This window comes from Palaemon carinicauda, chromosome 21 (genome assembly GCF_036898095.1).
Source record: "Palaemon carinicauda isolate YSFRI2023 chromosome 21, ASM3689809v2, whole genome shotgun sequence".
In the NCBI taxonomy this organism is placed as follows: domain Eukaryota; kingdom Metazoa; phylum Arthropoda; class Malacostraca; order Decapoda; family Palaemonidae; genus Palaemon; species Palaemon carinicauda.
In genome coordinates, this window is record NC_090745.1 from 101,885,785 (window position 1) to 101,898,234 (window position 12,450).

The window sequence follows — 12,450 nt, forward strand, 5'->3', positions numbered from 1 at the left end:
TTTTTTCTCACAGCAAGATTTCCCCCAAACCCATGATCTTTATCCTTGTAGGTATTCATATATTAAACCATACTTTACTTTTTCAACTCTTTCTTCTATTTTTTTGTGGGAACTATTTATCCTTTTTAAATATTTAACTTAGCCGGTGAATATATAATAGCTGCAACTCTGCGGCTCGACAGACAACATACTCAAAAAACTCGCGAGCGATCGCTATGCAGGTTGCGGGTGTGCCCACCAGCGCCAACTGTCGGCCAGATACCACTCTTGTATGTAAACAAAACCTTCAATTCTTCTCTGTCGACGTTGACGACAAGACGTACTTATACTCGCTGTAGAACCTGGAGTTTTCCCATCATATTTGGTGAAGTACTTTATTTTGGTTTGAGCTTTCGCAGTACAGGTGTTTTTCCTCAACATAAACTCTTGAACTCTTTATTGAATCGGATTATTTGTTGATGACTTGGATTGTTTTTGGAATTTTCTTTGACGAATTCAAAATGGCTGACCCTTCTCAAGTACCTAGATTTCGAAAGTGTAATGCTAGGGACTGTAATAGGCGTCTTCCAAAGGCTTCTCTCGACCCTCATACTGTTTGTTCCAATTGTCGGGGTAAAACCTGTCAATTGGGAGATCGGTGTGAGGAATGCGTGGGCCTTTCGGAATTCGATTGGATCGAATATTATAAGTATACACGCAGACTAGAGAGAGATAGGGTAAGGAGAAGTTCATCTAGGTCCGTAGATTTTTCCTCTCCACATGCCCCTGAACCTAATCCTTCCCCTGTAGTGGTTGTTCCTAACCCCCCTTCTAGCACTCAGGAACCGTCTATGCAAGACATGTTGCGTGCTATTCATGCCTTGGGGGAGAGAGTTGAAGCGTTAGCAAGTGACCGTAATCAACTCATGGCTGACGTGAAGGAACTTAAGTGCCACAGTGCCACGGCGGAAAGTGGGAAAGTGATTAGTGCGCAAAGTGTTGTGAACAGTGTTGCGACCGAGGGTTCGTCTGTTCGTGCCTGTCGTTCACCTAGTCCGGGACCTCTTGCAAGCTCCCAAGCCCAGGGGAGAAGCAATGTCGTACGACTTATGGGTTCGAGAGGCCTTGATCAGCGAACAGACGTTCCCTCTATGGTATCAGGCGTATCTCGTCAAGATCGCCCCTACCACAAGACGAGAGAGCCCATTTTTACCTCGTCTTCCGAAGGCGTTTCACGCAAGAAACCATGGAGCAAGGTTTCTAGGCCTTTGAAACGCAAGTCGGTCCCTTCAGGACAGGTCCAACGTCCCGGATGTAGTCATTGGGACAGTTCGGACCCGTTGCTGTCATCGGATGACTGCTCGCCGCCTAAGCAAGGCAAAGTTGTGCCGTCTCAGACGCTAACCCCGTCTGTTACCGCACCCGTTATCTTAGACCCTAAATGGGTTATACTGCAGGACATGCAGTCTAAGCTTGCGTCCCTTATGGAAGACTACAACGCAGAGAAGGTTTCCGTTGAACCTAGCCGTTTATCTCATGGAGAGACTGGCCGTCAGCCACCCAAGCGTTCTGTTGTGCGTCCTGTTGACGTTGGTGTAGCCATCTCACGTCAACCAGTTGGGGTTGTGCCACACCCGATGCGGTCTCGTGTGGATTTTCAGCCGCATGTGGACGTTAAGCAACTCGCTGATGCGCCTGGTGACGTTCAGGACGTTCGCCAACCATCAGAGTTGACTTGTTTTGACGCGGTGCGTCAACCTCCGCAACCTAGAGTTGTGTTGACTGCACAACCCAGGCGGTCTAAGCAGTCTCGGGTGGACGCTGTGCGTCCTCACGCACCTGTTGTTGTTGACAGTTCCCAGACTGTTCAACAGTTTCAGGACGCTGCGTCCTGCTCCGCCACTTATGCACCAGTGCGGGCGGACGCTGCGTGTCAAGCATTGCCAACCCCTTTGCTTGTTTCTCATCAGTTATCAGATGAGGAACTTTCGGATGAGGACGTTGCTGACCCTCAGCCTGAGGATCATCCTTCAGATATTGATGAGCCTAGAGCAGTTCCGCCATCTATGGACTTTAAAAAAGTCATGCTCATTTTTAAAGAGTTGTTCCCTGAACACTTTGTCTCTGTGGCTCCTCGTTCGCCGCCGTCTGAGTTTGTTTTAGGCGTACCTGCTGCCATGCCAGCCTTTACAAAACTCGTTCTCTCTCGCTCATCCAAGAGAGCTTTACGGCTGTTAGGCGATTGGTTGGAAACCAAGAGGAGTTTAGGGAAGACGGCCTTTGCCTTCCCCCCATCTAAACTCTCGTCTAGATCGAGCGTCTGGTATGCCACGGGAGAAGTTTTCGGCTTGGGAGTTCCTGCCTCTACCCAGGGCGACTTCTCAAGTCTTGTAGACTCTCCCCGCCGCCTAGCCATGAGACGCTCGAAGATTAGTTGGTCATCCTCAGACCTGGACCATCTACTTAAAGGCATCTTTAGGGCTTTTGAAGTTTTTACCTTCCTTGACTGGTGTTTGGGAGCCTTGAGTAGGAAAATCTCATCAGCCGATAGAGATGTCTCCTTACTCATTATGTCCTGCATGGATAAGGCCATCCGCGATGGATCCAACGAGCTCTCCGCCTCGTTTACGTCAGGAGTCCTAAAGAAACGAGAGTCTCTGTGCTCTTTTCTGTCAGCAGGAGTGACGCCCTGTCAACGATCTGAGCTACTCTTTGCCCCTTTGTCTAAGTTCTTGTTTCCTGAACTTTTAGTTAAGGAAATAGCGTTGTCTCTAGTGCAGAAGGACACCCATGACTTGGTTGCGTCCTCGGCTCGCAAAGGGACCCCTTCGTCTGCCTTGTCTGCTAGACCTAGGATAGACACGCCAGCGTCCAGGTTTATTACGCCCTTTCGTGGCAGAGCCCCCAGCAGGGGAAGTACTCGTGCCGAAGGGAAGAGAGGAAAGAGGAAAGGAGCCAAGTCCTCGCGGGGCAGAGTCTGACTGCCCGCAGCTTCAGACAGCAGTAGGTGCCAGACTCAAGAACTTCTGGCAAGCCTGGGAGAAGAGAGGCGCAGATCAACAGTCTGTGAGGTTGCTCAGAGAGGGGTACAAAATCCCATTTGTACGCAAACCTCCTCTAGCGACGTCCCCCATTGATCTCTCTCCCAGGTACCGAGAGGAAGCAAAGAGACAAGCCCTGAAACTAGAAGTGTCTCTTTTGCTAGAGAAGGGAGCGGTTGTCAAAGTCTCGGACCTTCAATCACCGGGGTTTTACAACCGTCTCTTCCTAGTACCGAAGAAGACAGGAGGTTGGAGACCGGTGCTAGACGTCAGTGCTCTGAATGTCTTTGTCACAAAGACAAAGTTCACCATGGAGACCACGAAGTCAGTCTTAGCAGCGGTCAGAAAGGGAGACTGGATGGTCTCTCTCGACCTAAGAGACGCTTACTTCCACATTCCCATTCACTCAGATTCCCAACCTTTTCTGAGATTTGTGTTCGACAATGTGGTGTACCAGTTTCGGGCCCTGTGCTTTGGCCTAAGTCCTGCTCCTCTCGTGTTTACGAGGCTTATGAGGAATGTGGCAAAATTCCTCCATTTATCGGGTATCCGAGCCTCCCTTTATTTGGACGACTGGCTTCTCAGAGCCTCGTCCAGTCATTGCTGTCTGAAGGATCTCAATTGGACTTTAGATCTGACCAAGGAATTGGGACTTCTGGTCAACTTGGAAAAGTCCCAGCTGATCCCATCCCAAACTATTCTGTATTTAGGGATGGAGATTCGCAGTCCAGTTTTTCGGGCTTTTCCGTCGGCCCCCAGAATAGATCAAGCCCTGCTCGTAATCCAAAAGATGTTGAAGAGAGAATGTTGCTCAGTCAGGAATTGGATGAGTCTAGTAGGAACTCTATCATCCCTGGAGCAGTTTGTCTCGCTAGGAAGGCTACACCTCCGACCTCTACAATTCCATCTAGCTTTTCACTGGAAAAAGGACAAGACGCTAGAGGCGGTCTCGATCCCGATTTCCAAAACAGTAAAGACTTGCCTGAATTGGTGGAAAGACAATATCAGTCTACGAGAGGGACTTCCCCTAGCAGTTCAGAAACCAAACCACGTTCTCTTCTCAGACGCATCGGATTTGGGTTGGGGTGCGACACTGGACGGTCGGGAATGCTCAGGTCTGTGGACCTCAAGTCAGAGGAGCATGCATATCAACGGCAAGGAGCTTTTGGCAGTTCACCTGGCCTTGATAAGCTTCGAGAGTCTCCTTCGAGACAAGGTGGTGGAGGTCAACTCGGACAACACCACAGCCTTGGCGTACATTTCCAAACAAGGAGGTACCCACTCCCTGACACTGTACGAGATCGCAAGGGACCTGCTCATCTGGTCAAGAGATCGAGGCGTCTCCCTGGTAACGAGGTTTATCCAGGGCGACTTGAACGTTCTAGCAGATTGTCTCAGTCGGAAAGGTCAGGTAATTCCAACCGAATGGACCCTCCAACAGGATGTGTGCAAGAGGCTTTGGGCGACTTGGGGTCAACCCACCATAGACCTCTTTGCAACCTCGATGACCAAGAGGCTTCCAATCTATTGCTCTCCAGTCCCAGACCCAGCAGCAATACATATAGATGCCTTTCTCCTAGATTGGTCTCACCTAGACCTATACGCATTCCCACCATTCAAGATTGTCAACAAGGTACTGCAGAAATTCGCCTCTCACGAAGGGACAAGGTTGACGTTAGTTGCTCCCCTCTGGCCCGCGAGAGAATGGTTCACCGAGGTACTTCGATGGCTGGTAGACTTTCCAAGAAGTCTTCCTCTAAGAGTAGACCTATTACGTCAGCCACACGTAAAGAAGGTATACCAAAGCCTCCACGCTCTTCGTCTGACTGCCTTCAGACTATCGAAAGACTCTCGAGAGCTAGAGGCTTTTCGAAGGAGGCAGCCAGTGCGATTGCAAGAGCGAGGAGAGCTTCTACCATTAGAGTTTACCAATCGAAGTGGGAAATCTTCCGAGACTGGTGCAAGTCAGTATCTGTATCCTCGTCCAGTACCTCTGTAGCCCAAATCGCTGATTTTCTCTTATACCTGAGAAGAGTTCGCTCCCTTTCAGCTCCCACGATCAAGGGCTACAGGAGCATGTTGGCTTCGGTCTTCCGGCATAGAGGCTTAGATCTTTCCAACAATAAAGATCTACAAGATCTCCTTAAGTCTTTTGAGACCTCTAAGGAACGTCGTTTGGCTACACCTGGATGGAATTTAGACGTGGTCCTAAGATTCCTCATGTCAGACAGGTTTGAGCCTTTACATTCAGCCTCCCTGAAGGATCTCACTCTTAAGACTCTTTTCCTGGTGTGCTTGGCCTCAGCTAAAAGAGTCAGTGAGCTTCATGCCTTCAGCAAGAACATCGGTTTTTCGACAGAAAAAGCCACTTGTTCTCTTCAACTTGGTTTCCTAGCCAAGAATGAACTGCCTTCTCGTCCTTGGCCTAAATCTTTTGATATTCCTAGCTTATCGAAGATCGTAGGCAACGAGTTAGAGAGAGTATTATGCCCCGTTAGAGCTCTTAAGTTCTATTTAGCTTGTACTAAGCCTTTAAGAGGTAAATCTGAAGCGTTATGGTGTTCGGTTAAGAAACCATCCTTACCTATGTCAAAGAATGCTTTGTCATATTTTATCAGATTGTTAATACGAGAAGCTCATTCACACTTAAGTGAGGAAGACCGATCTTTGCTTAAGGTTAAGACGCACGAGATTAGAGCTATAGCAACTTCCGTGGCCTTCAAGCAAAATAGATCTCTGCTAAGTATCATGGACGCGACCTTTTGGAGAAGCAAGTCAGTGTTCGCGTCATTTTACTTGAAAGATGTCCAGACTCTTTACGAGGACTGCTACACACTGGGTCCATTCGTAGCAGCGAGTGCAGTAGTGGGTGAGGGCTCAACCACTACACTTCCCTAATTCCATATCCTTTTAATCTGTCTCTTGAAATGTTTTTAATATTGTTTTTATTGGTTGTTCAGAAGGCTAAGAAGCCTTTCGCATCCTGGTTGATTTGGCGGGTGGTCAAAGTCATTTCTTGAGAGCGCCCAGATTAGGGGTTTGATGAGGTCCTGTTGTATGGGTTGCAGCCCTTGATACTTCAGCTCCTGGGAGTCTGTCAGCATCCTAAGAGGATCGCTGGGCTCCGTGAGGAAGACAGACTTACAAGGCAGAGTAATCGTCTAAGTCAACTTCCTTACCAGGTACCTATTTATTTTGGTTTTGTTATATTGATAACTGTCAAAATGAAAAAACTCTTATCTTATACGCTGTAAACATATTAACTCTGGTCTCTACCCACCTCCTTGGGTGTGAATCAGCTATTATATATTCACCGGCTAAGTTAAATATTTAAAAATGATATTTTAATTATAAAATAAATTTTTGAATATACTTACCCGGTGAATATATAAATTAAATGACCCTCCCTTCCTCCCCAATAGAGACGCAGCGGGACGAGAAGAATTGAAGGTTTTGTTTACATACAAGAGTGGTATCTGGCCGACAGTTGGCGCTGGTGGGCACACCCGCAACCTGCATAGCGATCGCTCGCGAGTTTTTTGAGTATGTTGTCTGTCGAGCCGCAGAGTTGCAGCTATTATATATTCACCGGGTAAGTATATTCAAAAATTTATTTTATAATTAAAATATCATATTTATTAGATTTTTATGCTTGTTGCTACCTCGGTTAAGTAATAAGTTATATAGTTCCTGCAGTCTTATCTCTGTTTTATTTATTTTATTATTTCACCTTTATTTTGTTGGTTTCCAAACTAAAGAACTAGAGGCATAATTAACAAATGTAGCAATTCCAGTGTGCAAGTTAAATAGGTTCAAGACAATAATAGATATATGAATTGACAAACTACTACTAAGGTAGGTTTATTAATGAAGTTATGCTTAGAGTGAACAGGTAAATTAGTACAACACAAAACATGCTTCATTAAAAATGATAGTCAAAATCAACAGTCTTTAGAAAACTGAACAAATGGCACCTTCACCACTACTAGTTGTCATATCCTTTTCTTAAATAATTAACATCTGATATATTGTGGAATGCAAACTTGACAGGAGACTTTGTACTTTTTTTCAACAGCAAAAGTTTTATTATTAGACCAGGGTGTTCTTTTTCCCAATATCAGTTTGATAATACTTAGACCAATGATGATTATTAGTAATTATTCTCCATCTTTGAAATAGGGCCAAATTCCCCCCAAAAAACATAGAATTCTTGAATGAGAAAGAATGGATTAAACAAAAAATTCAGTGTCTTCCTAACAATGGCCTTTTGATGAAAAAAGTGCTTGTCAGTACAGACACATGTTTAATAATAGGTATTTCTGCTGGAGACCTGGAGATCTATCTGTGCATGTTCAGTTGTAACTATCACCTTTTTTCCTCAATGATTGCAGTGTCTGGTTGGCGTACTGTATAGACCATGATGGTGGGCTGTTTATAAGCAATAGGTTTATTGTGCATCAAGGCTATTTTGTTTATGTGGTGTAATTTCAAGTCAGACATTGGTCTGATAAAGTAAGGAGAAACATACATCTATTTAATGGAATCATGAGCTTTGTTCATTTTATTTAATTAATTTTAACAATAAAAAATCATTGGGGTGCATATTTTTTTGCAAGTACAGTGTTTATATAATTTATAAAGTTTTTCTAAAGATTATTTAAAGATGTAAAAGTTTTCTCACCGTTTCTTGTTTATTTCAAGTATTGTGAAAGGGTTTAGTACATGAATATGCTGTAGAGTTATTAGGATTGTTTTCATTGAATTTGTTTTCACAAGATTCATAATGTAAGATGTTCGTAATTGTATGTAAAGAATTCAAGTTGCTAATGCTACTATTTGGAAGGCCAAAGTACTTCAGGTACAAGTGACCACTGAATTAAGAAGAAAATATTTTTAATCTAAAACTTTTTTTATATATAAAATTTTCCTCTCAAGAAGAAATAAAACTTTAAATTATGCTTATTATACAGCAAATAGTTCTACTGGATATACCAAGGTAGGAGGTTTTATTTGTATTTTTTTCAGTTGGTAAACCCATTGTGTATTATTACAAAAAAATGTTAAGGATTTAAATACACAGTTTTTAGTGTATCGGGTGACAACCCTCTGCTACCAAGGGCCTTTGTAATTATCACCCCCTGTCCTGGTGAAGTAGGTGTGCATGGCATCTACAGTTGTAGCACTGATTGGTATGCCTAAGTGGTTTCATATAATTACATTTACCTATGACTAATAAGAAATGCTCTTTTGGATCTTATCCAATAAATGTTGGTTTTGTTGTTATCCAAAGTGAGAGAGACATGCTTGGTTTTTCTAGAGACTTCATTTAATTATTCAACTGCACTGCATGCTATTTTTGTATCCCTTGCTAACCGTTAACTTGTGAAGATGTAAACATGTATACAATATATAAGTACTGCACAAAAAATAATTTGTCTAAATTCTAATTAGAGAAAGTTTAATTATGAAATAGAAATAGCATTTGTATTATGGTTTGTTGAAATCTGCATTCTCTTAATTAATTATTCTTCAAATTAGTTCATATTCTGATAAGGAAAAAAAATTACATACTAGAGATAAATTTATTAGAATAAATGTTGCAAAACCTTTAGTATACATTGAATTATTGTGGTGACTTAGCATCTGTGTATGCTTTTGAATTTATTCAGATACCATATGCAGTAGTAATGACTGAAGATTTTATTGATTACAGAATGCAAAGTATTGAGATTAATATTGAAATGCTTTGTGAGATTAAAGTACTGTACTGTACCCTAGGCAAACTAAAAAGGCAAGTATACATGTTTCTGAAATATTCCCTTAATCCATGACCATGTAACATGAAAGTGTTATCAGTTTGAATACAAATGCAGTTACTGTACTGTAGCTGTCAAGGATTTTGTACTTAATCTAATCAAAAACTTACCTTGGATGAATGTAAGGATCATTCAGATCCATATACTTTGCGAGAAATGCTGGGTTATGCCAGGTACTAACTTTTATAAGCTAAAAACCAAATAAGTAACAAACAAATTAATAACATCAAGAAACCCAAGTCACAATTTGTTTATTTCCATGAAGTAGCAAAATACTGTTACCAAAATAAAAACAGAGTGAGTATTGTTTTTATACACATAAAACATGTGTACAATATGCAGTTTAGAAAAATTTGAACATTTTTAGAAATGGTCAAATCACCTGTATAGGGAAAATATTAGAATTCTATATAGTATTATTTCCATTTTATTACACAATTCATGTAATCTAGAATAAAGAAGAAGTATTTGAATTATTGTACTGTACACTGAATAACACCACTTTTGTTAGCATCGTGTTTAAATTGGGAGTACAGTAATCCTTCATGCTGTTGGAATTTTGTGTTGTAAAAAAAAAAACGTTATTTAATTAAGTACAAATCAGTTTTTTAAAAGTAAAGTTTCATTTGTAATGTATTGCAATTACAGTTTCTTCAACAACGAGAAATGTTGGTGACCCTGCATACTGTACATTGGGATTTGTATGTCTCACTTTTAATCATGCAATGGAGACAGTATTTATTTGCATTAGTAGCTGAATGAAAGCTATTTATATTATTTATATAGTTTTCAAAGGTCTCTCATTTGTCAGTATCTTATATTCCCAATTTGCCAATACGGTAGTATTTTTTAGATTTTATTTTACAAAGCAAAACATGACTAACGTTTTCCATATCATCAATTGATATATCATCACTTGGATAATCTGATTGCGCTTCATGGTGATAATAATTGGTTTTGAGGGAGGGCCAAGGTTCTTATATCGGAGTGATGCAAAATAATGCTATACTTAGTATCTGCAGGGTGGGGTGCATTGTAGCTAATGGTTACCAGTCAGTGACATAACCTTACTTCTTTTTCCGGTGTATATAAAAGAACTTTCTGAGCTATACAAATTTCTGAAGTTAGTATAAAGTACTGTACTTTATATAATTCCAAAGACCTTGTTTTATGAGGAATTATGTGCTTGTTACAAGGCCCAAAAGTAGTAGCTTTTTTTTTACTCGTATTTTTTCCAAATGTGCTGTTGATAATAGAATTAATTTTGTAACTTGGGTTAATTCTTGAAGATGCAGCTTATGATGTGTAGCACATATACTTCATCAGTTAGGATTTGGTTTCATATGAGTAGAGCAATGGGATTTTTATTCTTACTGACCATGCCTTCACTTCTCTTCATTTGTAAAATTAATGAGCAATTTATTAAATGTTCATGCAAATATGATACAGCAATTTCCCATTTGTTTATGTTGTTAATTAGAGTTGATAGATTAGATTAAGGTTGCTCATAGCTCTAGTAAGTACAATACCAAGATTTTATTTTTATAATTACGTCATTTATTTTTGTGGCTTTAGTTTCTAGATGAAAAATTTTCTGCAGGTTTTAAGACTGCGAGAGAAGCTTGTGAATCCGGACGCTGCGTGGGGGGATACACCGAGCGCAGCATGGGCAGGTAAAGGAATTGGCAGTGGTGGGGCTAGTGACTGGAATAGTGCATGGCCCCACAGTGAGCCCAAAGATGCATGGCCAAGTAGCAGAGGGGAAGGTAACGACCTTCCCAACAGTAGTCCGCAGCCTGCACAGGATCAACTTCCGGAAACATCCGAAAAGCATCTACCTCCAGCACGACCCCCGCCCCCTTCCGCTAGTACTACCACCACCACCATGCCCTCTATGGCCAACAATGGCATTGTAAATGAGGAGGAGGCATGTCCCCCAGCCCATTTTAGTTCCCAAAACTCTGGGGATGATGGTGTCTGGGATTCCAATTCAATCATCACTAGTAATACCAGTAGTGATGTGGGCCGGGGGATCCACACAACCACAATCCCCTCCTCCATCACTACCACCACTACTACCATTGCCCCTTGGGGGGCATTCTCTACTACTACTACCATCACCCCAACCACTACTACCACCACTACCATCACTTCCTCTACACATTCAGGTATACCCTTAAACACACATCCACCATCACCATCTTATGTCTTTACACATGTACACTGCTTGGTACTTTATCATGGCATTATAATGTCTTTTATATCATTTATAATATTTGGTATTAGAAGTATCATGCTACAGTATCCCACCGTGGCCACTTCTTTTTTTTATATATATTGTAACATGATTCTTGGTTTGGCTTTGATACTTGCACCTTGCAAAATTTTCCTTTCCAAAGCGTCACTTGTTCTTTTACGTCATGTAAAAGTATCTTTCAGTGTGCATTTTACTTGCCTAATGATCCTTGTTCTTGTTATGTCTGAAACATTTATAAAAAAAACTATCATCAGTAGGTATCAAGATAAAAAAGATTCAGTATTGTCATGTTCTATAATCAGTTTTGCATATCTAGTTAAAGATAGGTCACTGAAATAGAATATAATTCCTTGGCCATCAATTCCCTCCTATTACAATACTTAGCATCATTTCCTTGAAGATAACTCATAGTTTGAAAGTCTTTCAAGTGAGTAGTAAGTAACGTATATGTGCTCTAATGTGAATACTTTATATGTACATGTACTTAATTCTTTCTCTATATTTCAAAACTTTCCACATACTTTAGAGTTCTTGTTATTTGCTTGTTTTAGTTTATTATTGATAATAAAACCGTGAATAAAACAGCTGTATGTATGGGAGAGATATTGTTTTTAGTTAAAATGTTGTTCTAGGAAAATGGGGTGAAGAAAGTTAGTAATTTTCTTGAAATTGTTGCATGTAGTGGTGTAGAATATCAAGAAAATTTCCAGTGAGATATGTAAAGGAGCGTTGTCTTCAGCCGTCAACTTTATCTTCAACTGAAGTTTCTTCAGTTAATAATAAGATTACTTTGATTAACATATACAGTAGACTAACAACCGTCAACCCAATGAAGCGAAAGTGTGTCCATGGTTGTAAAATAGAAATATTTCAATGAAATTACCAGGAACTCATTTACTTTTTCATTCTTAAAGGAAGTTCTGCTAAAATAAAAGATAAAAGAAAATTTTCCCCATATGTAAAGTCCTTGGGTCCTGTAGGAAAAAGGCGATGGTGAAGAGCGCTTGTGGTTAAAAAGCATCCCTTCAATATGGTGGGATAATGAATTAAATATATTTTGTCGGCAGTATTGTTCAAATGGAAACTTAAGGATATTTGATTCTTCATAAACTTTTGTTTGGAAAGAAGAATTATGTAACAGTTAATAGACATTGAAAGATTTTGAAATACTGTACTTTATTGTCTAACAATTTTTCAAGTAGACATGAGCAATAATAAATAGTTTGGAACACATTGTCATGCTAACGTCTGTGATATTTCCAATTTCTGGAAAATAGCATGCATGAGTTTATCTCTTACATATTATTGAAGAGGATGTTCTGTATTAAAAACATTCAGAGAAAAATCAATCAAGTGA

At 40.8% G+C, this 12,450-nt stretch overlaps 1 protein-coding gene across 1 annotated transcript in view; it reads left to right on the top strand.

Annotated features, from left to right (window-relative positions):
- LOC137615380 (intersectin-1-like) overlaps positions 1 to 12,450 on the top strand; it is a 377,240-nt gene that overhangs the window by 100,446 nt on the left and 264,344 nt on the right. The window contains exon 17 of the mRNA XM_068345199.1: positions 10,437 to 11,004. Within this exon, the coding sequence (XP_068201300.1) occupies positions 10,437 to 11,004 (568 nt within the window). The remainder of the gene's footprint in view (positions 1 to 10,436; positions 11,005 to 12,450) is intronic.